Source organism: Lepisma saccharinum, chromosome 13 (assembly GCF_977018435.1).
Source record: "Lepisma saccharinum chromosome 13, izLepSacc3.1, whole genome shotgun sequence".
Taxonomy (NCBI): domain Eukaryota; kingdom Metazoa; phylum Arthropoda; class Insecta; order Zygentoma; family Lepismatidae; genus Lepisma; species Lepisma saccharinum.
The window spans coordinates 24,347,713-24,372,435 of record NC_139241.1 but is presented as its reverse complement, the minus strand read 5'-3'; the positions used below and the strand labels follow the sequence as shown (position 1 = coordinate 24,372,435).

Here is a 24,723-nt window from a genome sequence, read left to right as displayed (position 1 = left end):
TTTTATGTTTTCGTATCTAGCTTGCATCACATTATACATTTATACATTTCTAATTTAGATAATTCAAGAATTGTAACACCCACAGCTATTGGCACATCACACACTACATCGGTGTTACTTCTTTCAATAAGAGTCATATTTTCAGTAATTTCTATAAAACTTTTGTATGTAGGATCAGCAATAAGTTTCAAAAGGTTTTTTTTTTTCAAATTGGTCACCAAACTACACCTCAATCTATTTTTTTTGTTGTCTAAAAATTTTCCATATATGGCATAAATTATTAATTTATAAAGATCTTTCAAAAATTTAGAATTTGTTTGTATTCGATTGTTTGTATTTTTCACAATATATTGAACTAAAGATTTTGTTTGATCAAATTTTAAACCCCTATGAATTTTTGTAAATATTATACCTTGCTTTTCGTAATATTGTAACAGTCGATAATGAAGTATATAATTATTTTTGTTTTCGAATGTTAACATTAATTTTGTTTCTTCTGTACCTGGAACCTTTTGAGATACTGGTGCCATAGCTAATCCATGGTGTTTCCGATGACACCATGGTGGGTCTAGCATATCAACTTCCAATAGACAACCTTTTGGATGATCTTCAGGCCATTTAAAGAAATCCCTGTCTTCAAGTTCTTCGTGGGTCATCCATTCGTAATTACCAATTGGGTGTGATTGAGTCATAACATACCCATATAAATTGTTCATATCAATATAGTAAATATATTTAGATTTTTTATTAGCATCATAATCAGATAAATATTTATTGTTTGCTTTTATATATATCTTAAAGGACACTGTACTATACCACCACGTATAGCAGATTCAACAAATGTAAACTGTTCAGTATCTTCGAGAAGACCAATTTCAACTCCAGTATTTAAAAGCAAAGTTTGCCAAGATAAACCAGGTGTTGTACACATAAAAACAGGATCCAAATTATATTTTTCAAAACATTTTTTTCGAAAAGTATCGAACACATCAGCCAACAAGAGAACATCTAATTTCAAATAATAATCATGATAATCTCCCATTGTTTCACAACCTAGGATGTCCCAAATTGTGTGTGCAAGTTGATAATCTTCCTTGCTACATTCTTTATCTTGAAGATGGTTATAAAATGCTTCTCTCGGTGGTAACTGTGTCTCTTCAAATTTTTCAAAATCATGCATGTATTGATAGGGGTAGACTCCTTTTCTCATTAGCAAATTTATATCATATTGCCCAAATTCTTCTTTTGTATAAATAAATTTGTCTTCGGTTAATTGTTTGACCAGAGTAGCTAAACTGCTGGAAAGAAACTGATATGAATCCAAAAATTTAAGAACAACTGTTCTTTTATTTTCTAATCTGATAGTTTTCTCTACAATAATATATTTTTCTTTAGTCTGTGATATAATATTAATATTCTCTGCATCATAATCTAATTTTTTAATAAATAAATGTGTTTCAAATAATTACGAATGTGTTTCGAATAATTACTGGAATAAAATATGTTTTTCTATTTTCAAGTTACATGAATTACAAATCGTATGGATATATTCTCCATTAAAATGGTTGTGGTGTAGAATTCTTTTATTATCTACTGTAAATCAAAATTACTTTTACAGTACACACATTGTATGACATTATTATATTCCTGTTGTTCTGGTGTAAGATCCTTCTTTGGTTTTTCTGTATGTAAGAATGGAGCAAAAAATTTTACCCACTCTCGAAGTGTTTCAATAATTTTTTTGGCTGCATCTTCACCTCGATATATAAACGGTTCTCTTAAGTTATCTGGTATCTGGATCCCATAAGTATTTATTAATTTTAGTCGAAAACTACAAGCTTCATGCTTAGCTATATGACTTGTATATGATGTAATTGAATCTTGGTTAAAGTTGTTTGCTATTAGTTTTTGTATTGTTTCTAAAGCAGCAGAGATTTTAAATGGATGTTTTAGCATTTCCTTAAAAATAGAAAATTTGATAATTTTCTTTGGAAATTTGTAAGTTACATGAGGATGAGTATTACAATTTCTAATATGTTGCTCTAATTGTTGTTCGCTTGATATTTTACCCCTTCCATAAAATGTTTTCAGACATCTATCGCATATAGTAATTTTACCATGATGTGGTGTAGTAGTTGTATTTGTGATATTATAAGGACAACAAATGAAGAGCCCATATGATTAAAAAGCCGGATTTGGCTACACTTAAAACTATGTCAAGATGCCCATATGCCCCAATTGCTCAGGTGTGCTATGCTGTCAATCCCAAGAATCTTGAATCTTAGTGTACAAATGAAGAACCCTCAACAGACAGAGTTGGTTACACTTAAAATTATGTCAAGTTGTCCATATGATCTTATTGCTTACAGTGTGCTACTCTGTCAAAATCCCAAGAATCCTGAATTCTAGTGTACAAATGAAGAATCCTCAACAGATTGATTTGGCCATGTGTGCAAAAGCTACATCTGTGAGATTGTTGTCCATAAGCTTGTCAAAAATATGCACCTCTTGATATTGTTATGGCTACACTTAAAACTAAGCCAAAAATGCTCATATGAGCTTGTTGCTTCTAGTGTAATACTTGACAGTCAGTTCAGAGTATTAATATGTTAACCCGAATATTTTAATTGGGCACCAGGCCCAACTTGCATATCTAGTACTAAGACAATGCATTGTGCAGAGGCTTTCTAGAATTGCTCTGTGACTCTTTCATTTCTTACATCATAAACATACGATTTTTCACCTATAAGAATAACACTACATATGGTGTCATCAGGGAGTGTTTCGTGGAATTCACAGATAATTTTAATGTTTGTCCTGTCATTAACCACAACTTTTTTCTTTTTGAAGTGTTGATGACAAACATGGGTCTCTGTGCTTTGAATTCATCTGGTGTGTAATACATGTCAGTATTGCCAGTAGTGACCCTTTTGTATGCTGTAAATGCTTCATATAATTTAAGGAAATCATCCTTGGACATGTTTAAATTATAATTTTCTCTAGGAAACACCTCATTTCTGCCATTTTTAAGATATATGTTCTTGATGTTGCAGTTATCAAATTTACTTGAATTTTTTTCCTGGTTATTGTGTCTTCCAGTTTGAAACAGTACCACCACAAAATCTGGCATGTCATATTGTATACTGGAGAATGAATTTGTAGCATCAAACTCATAATAGCTACCAGTGGCAGGCTCCTGCTCACATTGATATGTATAAAATTGTAAAGGCACCTGTGGATTTTTTAGGATATCTGCTTTGTATTTAAGAGCATAACTGGCTTCATATTCAACAACTGGAATTCTTAGCTCCATAGTCTGAATAATGCACTTGCCTTCATCAGGTAGGGTATTAGGCAGAGCTGCCCCGGTAGAGTTTAATGTACTGTACCTCATCAAAGCATTATTATCATTGGCAGCTCTTCTAAATGTGATTCTTAAACCACCCTTCCACATAATATCTTTGTAATCTGAGAAGAATCCTGGCAACAGGCGCATAGGAAACAGTACTGTGTGGCTTTTAGATATAATTTTATCACCAGCCTCAAATCCACCTATTTTGTAGTATGATGCCTCGGTTTTGGATAATTTTAGTGTGGCCAAAGCTGAAGAGGTAATACCAGGGTAATCTACTCTGTTTATAACAACACCATGTTTTCTGATCTCAATTTCAGAGAACAAATGTGGCACAAAATTGTCTACCAATCTTATATTTGAATTTGCCGGATAATCTGTACCATCGAGCTTTACAACATCAAACTTGATATACAGATCTGCTCTGTGAGGGTGTATAAAGCCATCTCCTACATCAAGATCAACCTCAATCTCTGTGTTGGGTTGATTTAAATTTGCAAAGGTCCTCCTGTTTGGGGGGAATGATTGTAGCTCATAACTCTCAATATTTTCCATTTTTTTTGTATGTATTTTTATTTAAATATTAATTTCTATGATTGCAGTTTTTGTGGCTCCAGCAAATTCAACTAATTCTTCTTTTTCATTAGTGACCATCAACTCAATGTAATCTATTCTATTATGGCACACAGGAAAATATAATGTTGGTGATGGAGTGTATATGATCGGTTCCATAAATTCTGAGTTAGGTTTGAATGTTGCAATGATGCCAGTTTGTTTGTGAGTGCCTATGCCATTTGATTTGGTGATCATACCCTCGGCCACATTACAGTGAATATTCAGAGTTTCTATAGCTAAGAATTTAGGTATATTAATAGCAGTGTGTTTAATGGCTGGTTCAAGTTTTGTGTTGTTCTCAAAGCCTAACAGCTCTCCTAAAGTGCCCAGATCCACTGTTTCTGTAGCAGACACAATCTCTACCCTGTGAGTGACAGAATTTTGAGTTAACACTATACCTCTGTGTAACTGAGCATTTAGAGTAGACAGATTATATTGGCCTGGAGTGATGACAATTTTTTGATCACCAACTGCAATTGTGTTGTTGTGGTGTGTAATATTAGGGATCAAGTACATGCCATAAAATGCTCTGAGAGCTATTGTTTTGGGATACACTATATCATCATGTAATCCAAGTTTCAATATTGAATTTTGGCTGGTGAGATGGAATACTCCCATGATGTTTCAGATACCACAGGGCCTTTTGAAAATCTTCAATTGATGGTTTATTTATTTGAGACATATATCTAAGAACAGATAAACACAGATGTCCACAATTAACATCTTTGAAATTTTGAACACGGGCATTATTGTAATAAAGATTAGGTGATTTTAGATATTTTACTAATTTTCAGGTGGAACACCTCCAAATGAATCAAACACAAATGCCTCATCTTTTAAATATTTAAGATAACAGATCCAGTGAGTGCCCTGATTTTTGTACTTATCCAAATTAACAATGCCACACTCTTTGTTGAGTGGTTGTTCTGGTAAAGAATCAGACATGTATACACCTCTAAAATTTTTGATGCCCAGTGGCTTGATTAAAGCTTCAATATCTTGGTTTGTAAGCGGCTCTTGTTTTTTTTAAACTTATTCATGGCTCTCTTAACACCTTTGCCTTGTATTTCCATGGCCAGATTATGTCGCTTCAATTCATCTAATTCTGCCTTATTCTTCTTGGCATCTATTACTGTTTTTGCTAGAGCAGCTGATCCCCCAGCCAAGCTCCCCACAGCTCCCAAAGCTGCTAAGATGGCCGGGATACTAAATATAAAGCCACCTACATGTGATTTTTTCCTGGATTGCTGTAATTTTTTTAATTGAGAGGTACTAAGTAATAATTTCATACCATGGCCCTTGGCAAGACAAGAATTTTTTTCCTTACGCTGCTTTTTGGTTAAAAGGCTATCAATAGTTTTAAGACCTGCATAAGGTATCTGATACATAACACCCTTGGCCTTCATCCTAGGTTTATTATATACATATTCTGGGATTACATAGCTTAATTAAGTTGCTTAAATTTATTTAATTTATCACAACCCCCACCCCAGTTTTTGTTTGGTGTTTATAGCTATGGTGGTCCCCAATGCTGCTATTCTCTCTATTAAAGAAGCATCTTTGCTTACAAATCTACCAAATGCAGCCTCTTCTAATTTTTTGTCTGCAACATGTCGCCTATCAAGATCAGAATGTGTGTTGTATGCTATGTCATGGTCTCTACAAGCAGCATCTAGAGGATTAACACCAGGATCACCTCTGTTTAATCTATGGTTTAGTTTTGTGCCTGGACCACAATACTGATAGCCTGGTATGTGTAGTTCAAATGGCAGCTTGTTTATGATGTCATTAACCAGCCCCCGACCCTCAGAGATATTCCAAAATTTGGGGGGTAGAGTATTAATAATTTTTATAAGATATCCAATCCCCTTAGTGTCATTCACTATAAAATTAGACAATTTGGTGCTTATCATGTCCATAATTCCAACCTTTTCATTGTAAAAATTGTGGTTGCCAGCATTTTCCTCCCCAGCTATCACCAGCAACCTATCTACAAGTTTCCTGACATCATCAACCCAGACAAATTCTTTAGGCAGGGTGTTGTATTGTTTGATTCCACTACCCGTCTTGATCTGTGACCATATGGGCTTGATTAAGTTGTTGTATTTTGCTCCACTGCTAGACTTGACTCTTTCTTGTGTGGGATCATTGTTCTGGTATAGAGCATCTGATTTTATTAATATTTCTTTGTAATGCTCATAATCTTGATCTGTATAGCTGCCAGGTCTCTTCCTAGTCATCAGTTCCCACAATCCAGGTGTGCCAGGGTACTTAACAAAAGCACCTTTTTCTCCAAGATGAGATTCTGAATATACAATTAGATCATCTCCCATAAATGTTACTCTAAAATTGCCAATTCTATGTATGATGCTACCATCAACCTCTGTGTCAGCATATAAGCCAAAGACCTCATCTTTGTTGTCTTTAGGTGTGCTTAAATATTTTTGAGCAAGAAGACCCAATTCAATAGGATCCTGAGTAGCTTCAATTCTTCGAGGAGCAACAGGACTAGGTGTATGAATACTAGAAAGTGGGGTGATTGGATAATCTAATATGTTCCTAGCAGCTACAGGTACAAGCTCTGTGATCAAATTTTGATTTTGCTCTGTAACAGTTTTGATATTTTTAACTAGTTCACTAATAGCATCAATAATAGGCTGTTCTGTTTGCTTGTGTTGTTCATAGATCCCTCGGTTCTCTGATTTCCATCCCTTAAATCTTTTTACAAGATAATCTCTTAATTTAAGATCATCAATGATTGGCCTTTTCATGGTTATTTATATATGTTTCAATGTCTAGAAAATTGTTGATTTTATTTCTGTATTTGCCACTATTGGGTTTCCTTGTGATATCAATTGTGTTTCCAGTCTAACCAGTTGGGTGCCAATAAAAAATTATCAATCATTAGTGTAGTTTTACCACAAGCCGATGGCCCAACAATAAGACATCTAATATTATCAGGCAGCAGCATTCCATTTTTCTTAATCTGCTGTTCAGGATCTGGTAGCCTCTTTATAACATCCCAGGTGTTCATAGTATCACTTTGTCTCCTCGATCCAGCTGTGTTCTGGGAGTCCTAGCCATTTGACAAGTATCTTGTTGCCTTTTCTGCGGATGATTTTTTCTATGAGATATGTGTCAGGCTGCTTGGTTTTGCTGAGTTCTTCTTCATGAAACCTGCCTTTGAGAAATTCTCCTCGGTGATCTTTTATTATATATGTGTATCGGGTCCCAGGTTTAACTTGAACCACTGTAAATAATTCAGTGCTCCAGTTTCTGGTAAAGCCTCTTTTGAATATGTGCTTATATTTGCTGATTCTTACTTGATCACCTACCTTGTATTTGGCTTTTCTTGTTGTTGGCTGGTATCTAGGATAATAAACAGTACTGATCAATTTTTGCTCATCAGATGAAGTTACCTCAGAGGGCTTCATGTTGATTGTGGAATGGACCGAGTTGTTATATTTATGTAGAAGTTCTGGAAGAATATTAAGCCATTTATAATTACCTTGAAGTGTAAATTGTTTATACATATGATTTTTTAGGGTTTTGTTGAATCTTTCAACAATAGAGGCCTTGAGATCACTGTAACTCGAGTAATGTTGTATTCACTGACTTTTAATAAATTGTTGGAACACCGAATTATAGAATTCTTTGCCATTATCTGTTTGCAAATAGCGCGGTGATCTTCCACTCTGATTGATGATTGTCCTGAAGGCTTCTGTAACACATTTTCCAGTCTTGGATTTGAGTGGCACAGCCCAGGCATATTTTGAAAATGTGTCTGTGACAGTGAGTAGATACTTGTAGCCCTTGTTGATCTTGTCTAAGTTTTTCAGCTGTCCACTTGCCATCTCAACCAAGTCCCACTGCCATAAATCATCTGTGCCTTTTGTAACCACTGGCAGTCTCTTATAATTATGTCTGGCTTGTCTGTGTAATTCATCAACAATAATTTGTCTAGACATAGTATGTAAACAAGAATATTGCAACTATGGGATGTTCAGCAGCTGATACTACAGGATTTTCTAAATATAATGTGTCTCCTATTTGTATATGAAATTCCAGAGAACCATCATCTTCAGCATAAGATGTCTCTAATGTATTGGGGTCTGTAAAATCCTCTAACTCTACACTGGTGAACTTTGGTTTGTTGTCAGCATTTGTTATTGATAAGGTAGGGTAGTGGTGTGCCTGTGGTTGTAGCCAATATTTGATCTTGATTGGTCAAAGTGTGTCCCCAACAAAAAACTGGTAATAAAATTGTGCAGGGGACAGCATATATATTTTGCCACCTGGTGTAAATGGTGAGTCATATTCTTTGTTGGGGATACTGTACAATTCAAGAATTACTGTATGTTTAGGATTCTCGATTAGGCCAGTTATTTCTTTTTCTGCTGTAAGCAATCTACTTGTTACAGATTCAAGGTGCTCATTGATAGTCCTAACAACATCATCATGGCCTGGCTTGATCCTTATGTCCACAACAAGTTTTTTGTATTGTTGCACAATCTCTTGAAGCTGGGTGGCAAAAGCAGACAAAGCATTTGCTTGGTTGGATTCCATGCTTCCTAGCTGTTGCTTGATGTTGGCTACAATTTGCTGTAGATTTTCAACAACTGCCAATTTTGAATTTTGAGCTGTAAGATCATGGACTTGTCTTCTGATATCCTCAAACAGGGCATGCAGTTCATTAATATGTTGATTAGTTGGAAGAGTGGCCACTGTCTGAGTAAGTTGTTTGATCTCTGTCTGGATATTCTTGATATCTTATGATTTCAATATGCGATTCACAGACCTCTTAATATTTTTAAGTTCATGTGATGTAGGCAGATTTGATACAGTATTTTGCAAAGATTCAAGTACCAATTTCACATCATTTAATTCAGAAGCATCAGCCACACTACGCATAGCATCTTGAAGCAGGGTTATGTCTGCCTGAGTAGGTGCTGATTGTTGTAAAATTTCAAGCTTTGTTTGGATATCATCGATCAAGTGATGAAAATGAGATCGCTCAGATTCAGTGTTGAGGTTTTCAAGTTTTGTGATCTGTTGCTGGACACTGACAAGGGTGTTTACAATACCAGGCAGGCGAGATTCTAGAGTTTCTTGTACATTTGTCAGATCACTTTGCACTGCTGCTATTGTACCCTCAAGATGGCTTATGGTGCTCTGATTTTTTCCAAAATCTTCATATGTTTCAAGTTGCAGCTTGATGTTGGCAACACTACGAGTTATAGCACTCAAAGCATCAGAAGATGGCAAGTTGTTCATAAAATTTTCAAGTGTCTCAATTTTTCTTTAACCTCAGCTATGGCATTGTTCAGAGGGTCCAGATTAGGTATCTGTAGTGATTGAATCTGTTCTTTTAGAGTGGAAATCGCTAGATCAAAATCTTCTTGTGACTTTATGCTTTTGACAATTATTTGGAGCTGTGTCTGGACATTATTAATCTGTTCTTCCAATTGTTGTTTCAATTGCTCAGAGTTGGTAGCCTGAGTCTTAAATTTGGCTTGAAGAGCTGCTACAGCTTCCTCTAAATTTTGAAAATTATGTAATGTAGCCAAGTCAGTATATTTTTGAAGCAGCAATTTAAGTTCTGAATCAATTTTAAGAAGAGGGTCCATGCATTGTGATTGTAAATTTGTAATTTCTAGTTGAAGACTGGCATTGAGTGTGGTTTGTAAAGTTTGTAAATCACTTCTTAATTTTTTGACTCTGACATCAAGCATCAGAATCTCATCACTGTGATCTTCATGCCTTGTATGGCCAAATATATCATTAGGCATTTTGTTTTAGTGGTTATTTATTATAAAATATCTAATTCTTAATTCTATAAAAAAAGGTATAAGCTTGTCATAGGATCCTGGGACATCAATATATAAGCAGTCACCAGCAGAAACAGTATATACAGTGCCAGAAATCATGTTTGAGTGCTTAATTCTATAAATATTTCTCCCTATTGAAACCTTGACATTACCCTCGGGGGTTGTAATAAATTGTAATTGACCACCTACAGGTAATTGGTAATGATTTAAATTATTGTTAAATATATACAATATTTTACCTGTTTTATCATCAACATCTGTAAGTATGCTGTTCAGATGAATAATTAACAAACCACTTAGTTTAGATATCATAGATTGTATATCAGAAGAGGGTGCTGGTGTTGGCAGGTCCATAATAGCCTGTTTTTTGAACCCAAATAAGTTCATAGGCATGTTTATTTATTTCAAATCATGTTCTGTGTTTGGGCATTGTTTGTCACTTTTCAAATCACAATGACCCCATGGTAGAGTATGTATGTCACATGATAAAATGCATCTCTTATCATCATGTGGGTCCAGAGCCACTTTTCTTACAACATTTGTAGTCAACAAGTGATCCACACTCTGGATTCTGCATTCTGATGTTCTGATTAAACTCTGGGTTTTGAGACAATTTTTTGTAATCTTCAAATTCAAGCTCTTTGTCCACAGTTACTCTGCCAATGCCCTTGGCCTTTTTGGCAACAACGCCACTATATGTTTCAAAACTGTACATCTTGGCCCTTAACCCAGCAAATGCCACAATAACATTACCAAGTGTCTCATCTTTTAACTTGCCAGGCACCTTTTTTGTTGTGAGGTTGAATCTTTGTATGTTCACTGGTATCAAAATATTCAAGCAATGCAGGCTGTGACATATCTTGATAGACATCTTCTGTCTGAATATCAAGAATAAAGCTATCTGTGTCCATGTACATCAGTTTTACACAATCACCATAAAAAGGCTTCAATACATCATAATAGAGCTCCAGGATGTGTAATTTGGCCAATTCTAATATCACAGCCCCTACATAAATAGGCTTATCAAACTTAATCTTTGTTTTTTTCATGTTGAAGAGTGCCATATTTTCATCATAAATTCTTCTATAATTGAAATTAGGCTTTGCCAATTTTTTGCTCAGGCTGGTGTCAGTAATTAATTTAATATCAGTATGTTTCTGACATTTTCTATGGTTTTGCCATACACTGAATTTACCATCAATTTAAACAAGGTCTTATCAAATTGGCTCATTGCAGATGTTCGAAGCTCTGTGTTTGTATCAATGTATGGCTTCAACCATCTTGAGTGCCTGAACCTTAAGACTTTGCCAACTTTGGTCACTTGAACACCATGATTCATTAGGAACTGGAGGTTTTTGTAATATATGACATAATCCTGTTTTGGCTCTAGAGTCATCATGAGCTTCTTCTGCCTCTGCGAATGCCCCTCGTCACGCTGCGTCATGGCCAAACTTTTGTAACAGCGTTACGCCATCAAATTTTGCGTGAAGCTCGGTAGAACTGGTAAAGAGACACATGAAATGATCAAGACGGCTTACGGTGATAACGCCATTGGAAGATCGAGTGTTTTTGAGTGGGACAAGCTGTTTCGGGAGGGGAGAGAGGAAGTTGAAGACGCCGCACGGTCAGGACGACCTTCGAGCTCCAAAACTGAGGAAAATGTTGCAAGAGTGAAGAATTTGCTGGACAGTGACCGAAGATTAACTGTTCGCATGATTGCCGATGAACTTGGCATTGCTAAAACCCAAGTTCATGAAATTGTGCACGAAAATTTGCAAATGAGGAAAATTTGCGCAAATTTGGTGCCGCGAGTGCTGACAGGCGAGCAAAAAGACGTTCGCAAACGGATCTGCCAGGACTTTCTCGAAGAAGTGAGTGAAAATCCAAACTTTTTAGACAATGTATTAACTGGGGACGAGACATGGACGTTTGAGTATGACCCTGCGACCAAACGTCAAAGCGCGGAATGGCACACCCGAAATTCCCCACGCCCCAAAAAGGCGCGCATGACGAAGTCAAAAGTGAAAAGCATGCTCATTTGCTTTTTCGATTCACAAGGAATGATCCACAGGGAATTTGTTCCCCACGGACAGACTGTCAATGCAGATTTTTATCTCGAGGTCCTGGAACGGCTGAGGAAACGCATCGTCCGCGTCCGCCCAGCCATCGCCAACTCCTGGCGACTGCATCATGACAATGCGCCGAGCCACACAGCCTTCCGAGTGGCGGCGTATCTGGCCCAACACAGCGTTGCAACCTTGCCTCAGCCACCCTACAGTCCCGACATTGCCCCACCAGACTTTTTCCTCTTTCCCGCCTCAAAACCACCCTGAAAGGACATCATCACGGCTCGGTGGAAGCATTACAACAGGCCGTGACGAGGGAGCTGAACAGCATTCCAGTTTCCGCCTTCCAGGAAGCGTATACAAACTGGAAATCCCGCTGGCAGCGGTGTGTTGATGCAGGAGGATTATATTTCGAAGAATATTAAGCGTACGTATTATTTCTGTCAATATATATTTTTTTAATTCACTCAGTCCTACTACCTTAAGGACAGACCCTGTATGTTACAAGATATACATCTCCAAAGATTTGCGTAACAGATCGGACAGGGAAAGAACACAATAATTATTTTTTATTATTAAAGTGTGCGTATTCTCACCCGACCCAAAATAGGAACAGTTTTTTGAAACGATTTTGAAAATCTGCCATTTTCCCTTCATCCATTTGTCAGTATGTTTAAAATCCAGCAGTGTTAAATCCATATTGAATCTGTAAGTATGTATCAGATCTGGTGAAAATATACATTTTTTCTATTAACATTAAGTACGTGAATGAACTCTTTGCTATTTCTTTGTTTCTCACAGTTGTTTCGAGTATCTGTGTTCGTTGTTTATTATACGTTCATATTGCAACCCTGTTCTTTCAAATCTTGTGTAAGTAAGTTCACAGACATGTAGAAATGCATGCTTCAATGCAAAAGCGTGGTCCTACATTTCGTATCAGATAATTGTCTGATCTTAGAATCAAGAAAAGTGTGGGTTTTTATGAAGTAGAGTGCACGACGGATCAGACATTGTGCATATCCCTTCTGTCCCTAGCTAATTAATCCATAAATGCTCTGAAATACGAAACGTTCCCACAGAATGCATCACTACAAATATTCACAATTTTCAGTATCAAATATACCAAGCAATTTAATCACGTGAAAGAAAATTTGTCAAATTTCAACTTCGATTTCAATGTCCATTACGATCAATTAACATACAATTAACTTTTTCATCCATGAATCTTTGTTTAAGCCGAGCATTACACACTTCTCGTATGTGAAGATTTGTTCCCAGGATACGTCACGAGCAAGGAAAAAAAACAATTGATGTACTTCTTAGCTACCAAACGGGGTTGGTCGCTTCCCTAGATGTTCGGTCTACTGGACGCGTTTCTATCTTCGTTTTATAGCTCATAATGTGCTTGATATTCTGTCATTTTCCCCAAAATTTGTGTGTTTCTTGCAACACTGCCTTGTACTGTTTCGCCGCAAAAAATGAAGTCACAGATGCGTTTAAATGTTATGTTGGGTTGCCAGCATTCAGGCGGCAAAACGGGATTTTTTTTAACGACTGTAGTGCAAAAACCACGCACCAACGAGAAAAATGTTACGGAGAAAAGTTGTTTGTCTTGATGTTCTCTATATGTTCTGTGATCCGTGGGTGCCATTAACATGACACCCTATATATATACACAGTAAAACCTCGTTAATACGGACTAATGGGGGCGATAATATGACCGGTTTAACTAAAGTCTGGATTAACTAACATAACCTTAAAAAACAGTAGAAAGTGCATTAAAACTCCGTTCATAGCAACAAAACACGTTTATTATGGTGTATTTAAAGGGCCTAGGCCTAAATACACTATACAGTACAGTACAAAGTCTGCGGGAAACATAATTTCATCAGTGGTTCACTGCCTTATCTTTGGAAAGTTCTCTCGTTGACTTCTAGCCACATTTAAAACCTTGCATTCTGCTTCTTCTTTTTTTTGCCTTATACCTTTTGCCTATCCGGATTAAGCTAAGTCCGGCTTATCGGGTCCGGATTAAAGATGTTTTACTGCATATTCATATATATATATATATATATATATATATATATATAATTTATTTATCATATGCGTAATACATACGATTATTATTACACACACACACGCACATATATATACTGTATATTACATTCAAAAAATAATAATATAACAAGCAGTTAGCTTTGCTTGAATGATTTTAATTCGAAAAATCGTTTTTATTCCACGGTACTTTGTATGTGGTTCCCTCTCCTATGCGGCAATGGTAGCGTCGTCGCCTTGAAATCGAGGGATAACTGGTTCGATATCCGGTGGAGGCACATAGTGGTTCGGATCCCACTTTAAACTGTAGATCCCATCCCAATTAGCCTATCTGTATATAAAAGTGGACTTAAAACAAAACTGAAACTATAGAAAGGGAAAAAGCTCATGATTTGGTAAGATAATATAATAGAATAATATAATTGATAATGAATAATAATATTGATCGAACGCTTAAGTCTTCCTGTAGCCTAAAACAATTGTCTATTCTCCATTGTTCTGATTGGATAGTAAACATTGACACCATCGACGTACATTAATATTTTAATATTTTGTACAATCTGTCAGGGTTATCTCTGGAACAAGGCCCCGCATAACGGTAGAGATGGGTAGAAAGCAAGTGGGCAGAAGAAAGCAGTGAACGCTGCTACAAACGGCTGGAACTGCAGACGTTTTCTCTCACTTCCCCTCTCAGGCGTTCATTGTTCGTGCCCTCTCGAGTCACTACTTGTGCAGAGACTTGTTTTCATTCTCTTGTTCCAGATAGATTGAATTAGGTTATTTTACGTCGCTTTTCTGCCCATTTTGACTAATCGTGACGATCAGAATGAGTGATGTTATGATGCAATTCAAGAAGGAACGCTTACAAGGAACAAGCATGCCCAGGCCGGGATTCGAACGCGGGACTTCTGGAGTGTGCTAAGTTATCTCTGAAGATTCTTAAGGGGGTGGTGGAATAACCTTAATAATACCTTAATAATAACAATTGGGTCAAAATATTATGGTCGCCCTAGTACACACACATATTTATTTCACTCTACTACAACTACCCAGGAAGTAAGACGTTACTTGGTAATGCTTTACTTTTCGACACTTGTAACACGTTGCTTTTGTGTACTTACGTTAGTAACGTGTTACCGAAATTACACTAGAAGTAGTAGCGCTACCTTACTTACATTATCTTCATACATTCAGATCTGGAAACGTAGTTTGCTTTGCTCTTTTAAACTTGTGCATGAAAAGTTACACTGGGAAAACATGGAAACATATGTATAACAAATGTTATGGTATTTTTATTGGATGACAAAGTAACATGTTACATTCTGAATAAACTAACGGTGACGCGTTGTTTTTTGAGTAACATAGCCAATTCTTCTTCTGACTGTAAATAAGCGACATTTAATGAAGGAACAACATTGTACTTCCTCTTGTAGAATATTCACATGTCAACGTTCAGCGAAGTACGACACACACAGATAAATAAATTTACTCAAACATTAGTGAACATTAAGGGGTCCCGGGTTCGATACCCGGTTGAGGCACATAGTGGTTTGAATTCCACTTTAAACTGTAGATCCAGTCCCTGTTAGCCTTACTGTGCATAAATTGGACTTAAAACATCCAATCAATCAATGAATCAATTAGTGAATATTTTTGCTCACTTAGGAATAGCTCTGGATCTTTCAATGCTCTTAACTTAACATCGCAAAATGTCACAACTTACATCAAAAAGATCAAATATTTGAGTCAATTGTAATTTTAACAAATATTGCTGCTTTCAAATATGCTTAAAATTTTGGAATCCAGAAGATGGTTGCAAAAATGTGCAAATGTTTTAGGAAACCAATTGTTTAACAATTGTAGTAGGTTAGGTATGTGCTGCCACTTTTTTTTTTTTAAAAAAATATCATTTTACGTACTCATTTATATCACTGTTTTTCTTCACTAGATTTATCGCGACGATGATGAAGAATTGATGAAGTACATGATCGGATAATGGATAACGTCCGAGTAATATTGTATGGTGAATAATGTAACCTGTTCGGATGAACGCCTCCAATGCTGCGATTCGTGACATTGGAGAATTGTGAAAATACAGTGAACTAGTAAGTTCCACAATTCCAGCATCTCACTTCTGAACGGCCATCCTGTGAAACATGGCAAAGGACTTCCAAGGAAGGAATCTGAAACGAGAGAAAGGTCGAGATTCAACACATTTCGGAAATGTTATGCTCAAAGAAAACAAAAATGATAGCAAATTCATCCCAAAATTTACCTTAACAGGAGGAATGATTGACTGATTGATCGATTTTATTGTACTTCGCGTTTTGTGCGTCTTGGCTAATTTTCGAAGATGGGGGTGAGTGATGAAATTGATGAATGGACATTCATAAACAACCATGCCCGAGCGGGATTCGAACCCGGGACTCCTGGCGTCGGAGCGCGATGTGCTAACCACTAAGCCACAGGGTCCGGCAACAGGAGGAATGTACGGAAAAAGGAAGGAGGGGTCGTTTAATAACAAAACACTATTCTTTTCATACTAAAGGAGCCATTCTTTTCATCCTCCGTGGCGCAGTGGTCAGCATTGCGCGCTACGATGGCAGAGGTCCCGGGTTCGATTCCCGTTTAGGATATGGATGTTTGTGTTGTTTGTCTGGAAAGAAATTATAGAGGGAATTGAGTAAAATGTGATATGAGAAAAAGAGTAACGGGGGAAGCTGCCACTTAGGGGCTTCCCTTTATACATATAACAATAATAGTGTGGTTAGCAAAGCGAGCTACTACACCAGGGGTCCCAGGTTGGAATCCCGGACTACGCATGGGTGTTCTTCGTCAGTCTTTCCTTCATCAATTTCATCATATCATCACTCATTTTCATCTTCACAATTAGCCAAGAGTGGCAGAAGAGCGATGTAAAATAAGCCAAATTGATCAATCGATATAAAGAGATTGATTGATTGACTAATCGAGTTGATGTTTTAAGTCCACTTTATGCACAGTATTGGTAATCGAGACGGGACCTACAGTTTAAAGTGGGATCCGAACCACAATGTGCCTTCACTGGGAATCGAACCCGCTATAGGGGAGGCCCTCAATATAAAGAGAATAGCGGCCCTTTGTCTATAATCAGCCGCACATACCTTCCTACATGCATGTATCTACTTGAAACGGGAGTAGTAATTTTTTACTAAATTGTAATATGTTTGTATTACTTCCATTTTTGTCACTTTGACACGCACCTTCTGCCTTTAGGGCTTTATGTAACTCTGGTTATAACCCTTTTATCAGACTTCTCAAAGGCTTCTTAGGGCTAGTAGGACCAAACCCTTGCGTGGATTTGTTTTTAATTATCACCTATGTAGGTTTGAAATGAAAGATCATCCAGATCTTTTACTCGGAGATTTATTTAAACTTCCGATGATATACAAAACACTTTTCAAACAGGCAATTCACCCGGTATAACTTGTAGGCCTAAACCTATTAGTTGTACCGAAGTTTATAACCCTGGTCTTTTGATGATGCAGGAGAACGCCTTATTCAGAGTTGGGTTTGTGGAATATCTGCCAAATGGAGTACAAGTACACAAGCCAATCCGAAGATTGAAGCAAGATATTACCCAACGACCCCTGAACCATCAGCCTTTTGGCAACCAGGAGAATGTCCACTATGCTTACAAAAGTCTAGCTCTTTTATATCATAATTTTGTTTACAATTTACCATGGTTACTACATAGTTGTTTTATCTTTCCATAGTTTCAGCATTTTTTTATATTTAAGTTAAACAATTCCTTACCTATTGTAACATTAACAATAACATTTTTATGGCAAGAAATCTAACAATCTTTAGAGAAAAGATTCAACATTAATTCATAACAACATAGATTTTTATAACATAGACTGAATAGTTTAGTGTTTAAAAGGCATGTGTTGACAGGGGCGACACAACTTGTCACAACCAACAACAATTCAAAACTCATTTTAGTCAACACAGGGAAAAATGCTTCTAATCAACACCATTGAGGTTCAACGTTGACCAAAATGTGCTGTGCACCTCCTGGGACTACTATCTGTGTCCGCCTTAACAGCAGTCTTCTCTTTTCAGTAAGACTACTAGTCATGCTCACCTCTTGGAGGTGTACACTTGCCTCAGTTAGTACTCTGGCAGTTTGTTTCTTTATAGCTACAGCATATTTGCAGAATATGCAATTCAAAATACAAGTGTATCAATACTACGCTGAATAAAACACAATTTATTACTAACTTCGTTAACCTGTATACTGCGAAATTATGTGTGTATATATTTTATATACAATATCTTTTTCTTGAATGAAGCCAAAATGGAAATCAAAGAGATCAACAATAATGGCAAATGAACAGAATATTTGAAACGCTATATTTAAAGCTATATTTGCTTCGGCAGTGCTGCCACTGGGTGGGTCTATATAGGCCGTGTCCGAAAGGTGCACGACTGTACTTGAAGCGAACATTTTCCAAGTATGGCCTTGCAGTGCGGTCTTCAAGTCGTGGACTGGAAGTGAAAGTGTTTCGAATGGGACTGGTCAAAGCAAACTATTGTAGGTGTAGGACCCATGTTGTATCCTCCACGCTTTTGATGGGCAATTGTTCTCCCATTTAAATACATGCTGCTATTACATTAAATTGCAAATTTAATTTCAGCTTAACCTCAGAAATTATGTCCGAACATGATAGTTGATTAATTAGGGCTGTAAAGGTAATTTTTTGAAAAGACGATCGTCAACAACAGAAATGATATCGGAACTCAAAAAAGACTTAAAATTTACACAGCACTTGTTTACGTCACTTGCAGTTTCCACACTTTAATTGATTTATTATTGTGAATCCGGTAAAGAGTAATTCATAATAATTCCGCGCGAATGTACTTTTATATTCTTATACTTGTTATTAATAAATAACTGACTACTTTTTACGTGATATCATGCATTTCCACATGGCTAGTAAATATGGTCCAAAGTTTTACATATGCACATCTATCGAGAAGAATAGTTATTACAAAAAATATTTTATCTTCTGTTTCATGTCTCGCAACCTCTAGAGCATTCTTACTTACAGGAATTATAATTTTAAAATTTGTGTTACAAAAAAAAAGGACGAAAATACAAGGGGAAAATGTCTGCTTAACACAATGAAAACATACGTTAATATTAAGTTATCGGATAGGACATAGTGTCATAGTGTATAATAATAAATATCATGTGCTTACGCACTTAATACATTTTTGTTTGCAATTTTGTGAGTTTCCTATCCCTACTCTCGCCGTTCAATTACACACACTCTCAATAAAAAAAACAACATAAAGGGTAGTGTAAAAATCTCAACTTTTGTATTATCGACTCATGGCAGCTAGGGAAAACCCAAATGACGTCAAGTTTAGTGCTCCTTGTGCATAAACAATATACTACATTTAGCACGTTTGAGCTTCTCTGGCGTTGCACTTTAATATATTAATTCTTAGGTTCAGAAGAATGTAATTTTCGGAAACTTTTGACTTGCTACATAATTTTAAAGCTTTACTTAACCCGTTTTTATTATCGATTTATGCGAGAAATTCTTGCCTTCGTTGAAAATAACGTTTGAATAGCCATTCCATCGCGCACCAATGTAAAGCTTGGGGCCACCAAATGACGAGCGAAATTCTTTAGGGACACAAAAGGGGTGACGCCGCCACCGGAAAAGTTTGGCAATGTTTGCTCTTCAACTGCAGTGCCAAATACGATCAGTATATAAAACTGACGAAACGTTGATTTCCCCGCGTTATAACACATGTTCTTCGCCATATAAATCACATAGCATTTTAAAATGATTTTATGCACGTATCTCCACACATTAGAAGAATTTCAACCAACAACTTACTAACTTGCTACCTACGGGTCAGTCAATCCATATCAAGTGGTACAGAAAAAAAATACTGGTTTCTTGACCATTTTTTAAAAGTATAAATTTTGTGTGATGTGAGCCTCATATGTTGACAGTTCAGAAGCACTGTTAGTTCATTTTTACTATCACTGATTTCAAGATGGCGGACATTATTTTTATCATGGCACGCATCATTTTCTCCATTCGTAAACATCATCTATAACTTTTTTATTAACAGCTCTGGTAAGTCTTAGGACAATGAGATAAAATCTGTAATGTTAAGCATATTATAAGCTACAATTATACTTGTGTATAATATTCCAAATATTATTCCTTCATAATAAATTTTAAGGTCAAAATTGTGTATCCAAATCACTCACAAAATCAATTTTCGGATATTTTTTTTTAGGGGCAAGGCAGTTTGTTTCACACTTCAATTTTTTTGCAATTATCTGTGTACCAATAGTGTATGTCACAATTATTTGAAGCTTGAGACTTTAATAATTTTCTTTCAACAGGGTCATAAACCATGTACTTTTCGATAAAACATTCAAAGTTCAGGGCTAGTGTTGCCCACGAGACGAGACTTTGGCCTGTCTCGTCTCCTGGAAATGCTGTCTCGTCTCGAAAATATTAGTTTGTCTCGGGACACATGATCAATCTCGTCTCGTCTCGAATTTTTAAAAGCCTGTCCCGTCTCGTCCCGTGGACAACACTGTTCAGGGTTAAATATCTCTGGTGGGCAGTTGTTTAGAAATCTGAAATTTGTACACAATACAGTACTGTATGGTAAGTAACTTTAGTTAAAATTCTTACTTTGAGATTCAATTGGTTTAAGAGATACGGTTATTCAAAACTCATGAAGAATTCAATAATTCGCATTAAATAAGGTATGACCCTCTGGTATGACTAATTTCATATCTTATTAATATATTTTGTGTTAAAATTCTGCGAACTGTAATTTGGAATGTAAATGAATAACATTACAATTCTGAAATGGATCTGCAATAAAGTTTATATACGAGGGCGTGCTGAAAAGTAATGCCTCCTATAGTTTGTTACTGTGTAAACGCATTTTGGATTTTGAGCAACCGTGCATTTTACTTGTCAAATTTTCCCGCTTCTCCAGTGAAGGTTTCAAACATTTATCCCCAGGGTGTGCTGAACCATAGCGAGGAAAATAGCAGCATGTGATAATGCAATGTCGGTGGAGCGCCTGAAGCAGCGTGCAGTGATCGAGTTTCTAATCACAGAAAATGTGCCCCCAATTGACATTCATCTGAGAATGAAGGCTTTCTAAGGGGTGGAATGTGTAGATACCAGTAATGTGCGACGTTGCACTGTTCATGCTCGTAATGGAAACCCGAGCGAAGAACTCTCAACGTATGTGAAGAATGGAGTGGAAGGCCTCGTACTGCAAGTGATGGAGATCATCGGAATCGTATCGATGAACTCATTAGAGTGAACCATCGCATAATCCAGGCATTGCTTGAATTCAAGTGTGGCATATCACGATAATTGCAGATCTGGGATACCGGAAACTTTGTGCATGGTGGGTGCTTTGGGAGCTCACTCCTGACATGAAACAGAAAGGACGGGACATTATCCAACAGTTGCTTCAGCGAAAATGATGCGTTCCAAAACCTGAAGATAGGGTGACCCTACGTACCGTTTTGACTGGGACAGTCCCGTTTCAGAGGCATGTCACTGTCGTCCCGTTGATATTATTTAAAAACTATTTGTCCAATATATATATATATATAGCCCCAATCCCACCACTCACTGGCATAAATGTTCTCCATGAAGGAAGCCCCGGAGGCAAAAAATTCCCGATTACGACCCCGCATGAAATTGTCCCAAAAAGCCGAGAAAATTAAAAAATCGTTCAATTGGCCCTTTCTTAAGGGTGAAAATGCCATTTATTCACGTCCTTAGCAACCGTTCCCATGGCTTTTCTTTTTGCTCACATTGTTTCCTTTAATTCTTAACATTATATTTCTCACAGATCACACACAGATGAATGAACTCCTGGTTTTGAAAAGGTGCCTCAAACAAGGATGACATCTACATAAGAAGAAGATTCAGTCCAGATACAATTACGTATATGTATATTGGTATACTCAATGAGAGAATATCTACATCGTGGTCGTTTCAACTAAATGTTTAGAGGTATAATGACAAGCAATTCTTTAGAGCTTACCGTGCTTGTTGTTGACCATAGAAACGGACGTTGCTAGGGAACTTAATGAAAGTTTATTTTAACCTCGAAAACTAGTGTAAGTTAATTATGCTAGACTTTTCGAATTTCAAAATATGAGCGTCAGAATTTATTACTAAGGAGAGGTAGGAATTCGATTACGTTTAAAAATGCGAAAATGACAAGAGACGTAAAATATTGCTATTCCGATTTAGTGTCGCTATTGAATTCGTTTATACAAAACATCCAACTAACTAAGCTTGAAACGGTTATTACTTACTTAGTTCATTATTAAGAAAATAGACAATATGTGTACCATATTAGAGCCCAAACACACGTAATATTACGTTGAAAACTTTTCAAATAAGCGATCCACGTCGGCGAGAGCACGAGACGCTCACTTAGCCTTTTTCAAATGGTGAAAATGCCAGTTTCATACTACCAAGCAAATTCTGTTTTTCGTCCAGGAGCTAGAAATCCGTCAATTTTCTCTCAGGGCTTTAACGACTTCTACATACAATAATTAAATTTGAAATTCACATACCTTCTTTAAATATTTTTCTAATTGCAAACTAATTTTGAAAATAGTTAACCTTGATATCTAAAATAACAACAAATCTCCTGCATATTTTTCGATTTTTTATGAATCGCACTGGTTAATGCAAGCTCAGATGTTGCAATGCTAGATTAAAAATGTACACGGTCATATTCGACTGAGGCGACACATGGTGCCCAAGAAAATAATAACAATTAAAATGACTTGCACTTTGTATCTTTCGGTGCTTAGTTGAGAGTTTTTAGTGCCTTCCAAAAGTTTTTTTATTATCCTCGAGATAATGATCATCACATATGATTAAATTCCTAGTTAGAAAACATGCATCAGACAAAAGTGACATAAGAAGATTTAGTCCAGAGATAACATAAACAGTCATGAATAACTTACTTAATTAGTACTCAAAATTCGAAAAATCATGGTTATTTTAATGAATTGTGTTAGCCATACCTGTAATTAAACTTGGAAGCAGACGTTGAAAATGTTACCTTAATGTCATATTTTTCAGTAGTGACGTCACGTAAAATATGACTCGTATCAACTGTCCATACCCTACGGAAAATAAATTTTGTGAGGGGAATTGACTATCAGATGAAAACTAAGATTGTGGCTCATGTTGTTTAAAAATGATTCTTGTGCACAATAAGAGATTCTAACAATATACCATAGAACATTATGGGCTGTATCTGTCAAAAGAATATAATATATGTTTTTTAATTTTATTTTTGAGAAAACAAATGAACATTGATGGATAGCAAGTTTATTAGAAGTATATAGATGGATAGTATGTTAGATATAACTAGAATTACCTTCAACGTAAGTTAGGTTTCAAGGTTTGTGCAGTATATGTTATCTTAAAAATGGATACTAGGGAACTTAAAGAAAGTTTATTTACACCCCGGAAACTACTGTAAGTGAATTATGCCAAATTTTCGAATATCAAAATATGGGCGTCAGAATTTATTACAGAGGTAGGAATTCGAAGGAAATGACGGAAAGCAATTATTTTTCATTTACGTTCAAAAATGTGAAAATGACAAGATACGTAAAATAATGCTTTTACGATTTAGTTTCGGTATTGAATTCGTTTATACAAAACATCCAACTAACTATCTTTAGTGTTGCCCACGAGAAGAGACGAGACGAGACTTTGGTCTGTCCCGTCCCGTCTCGTGAAAATGATGTCTCGTCTCGTGTCTCGTCTCGAAAATATTCGTTTGTCCCGTCTCGTGTACCGTCTCGAAGGGTTCTGTCTCGTCTCGTCTCGTTTTGTCCCGTCTCGTCTCGTAAAAGTGATCCGGGATATCATGCCATCAAAAGTCAAAAGTAGCAGAAACACGAAATATTTTTCCGAAAAGTGGGATAAAGCTCCAAATATTTTACCCATTGCGTGGTGAGAATAAATAAGGTTCGTTAATCATGAGGACATTAATATTAAAAATGCAGTTTGTTGGTTACTGATTGCTAGGTATCTTATGAAATCTACTTCGTGGTTTTTCTCGCTTCATACAACTGTCTATCCATCGTACATTTATACCAAGTTTGTTAGAACCTGTCCCGCTTCCCGCGCTAGCGATCGCTCGACAGTTTTGGTGCCAATGAGAATCGAGAAAAAAGTCGTCTGCTGGGCAGCGAGGAGCGAATGGAAGCCAGAAGAGAGGAGCTTACGTAGACGTTGTTGCCACGTTGCGTATTTTAATTTGCTGCCTGGCTTTGGCTTTCCCCAGCACGGAGTTCAGGCGGTCTTCAGCAGCAACACTGCTTGGTTTATGCTAGAAAAGCCAGCGATCAGCTACCGCGGGATGCCGGATAGGTTGTAACAAACACGGTATAAGTGAGTGCTCTTTTTCATTACTGCTATACCTTTTGGAAGTCTTGAAATGTTTTCCAATAGACCTTCTTTCTTCCTGAATGTTGAACTTCCGTGCACTATGAAAATGTACATTTTTTCTTTAAATTCTAAGCTTGGCGCTGGGGAGCAACAAAAAAGTTTTTAAATGTGTAGTACGAACACAAAAGACTATTTAAAATTTCAATATTTAGTATATTACAAATAGCAAGCATTTATTGTTCTTAATATTGTTAAACATCTTCTATGCCATAAGTTTCAAAAAGTGTTTCTTTGTGATATTGTGCTGTTTCTTATGCCCAGCTTATGAC

The 24,723-nt window shown here is 36.5% G+C and overlaps 1 protein-coding gene across 2 annotated transcripts in view; it reads right to left on the bottom strand.

The window, feature by feature from the left end:
- Window positions 1-15,245: 15,245 nt before the first annotated feature.
- Window positions 15,246-24,723, bottom strand: part of LOC145996901 (estradiol 17-beta-dehydrogenase 11-like) — a 243,368-nt gene continuing 233,890 nt past the window's right edge. For both annotated transcript variants that reach the window (XM_083133463.1, XM_083133464.1), the window contains exon 8: window positions 15,246-16,099. In XM_083133463.1, coding sequence (XP_082989589.1) covers window positions 16,045-16,099 — 55 coding nt within the window. In that variant the 3' untranslated portion in view covers window positions 15,246-16,044. The remainder of the gene's footprint in view (window positions 16,100-24,723) is intronic.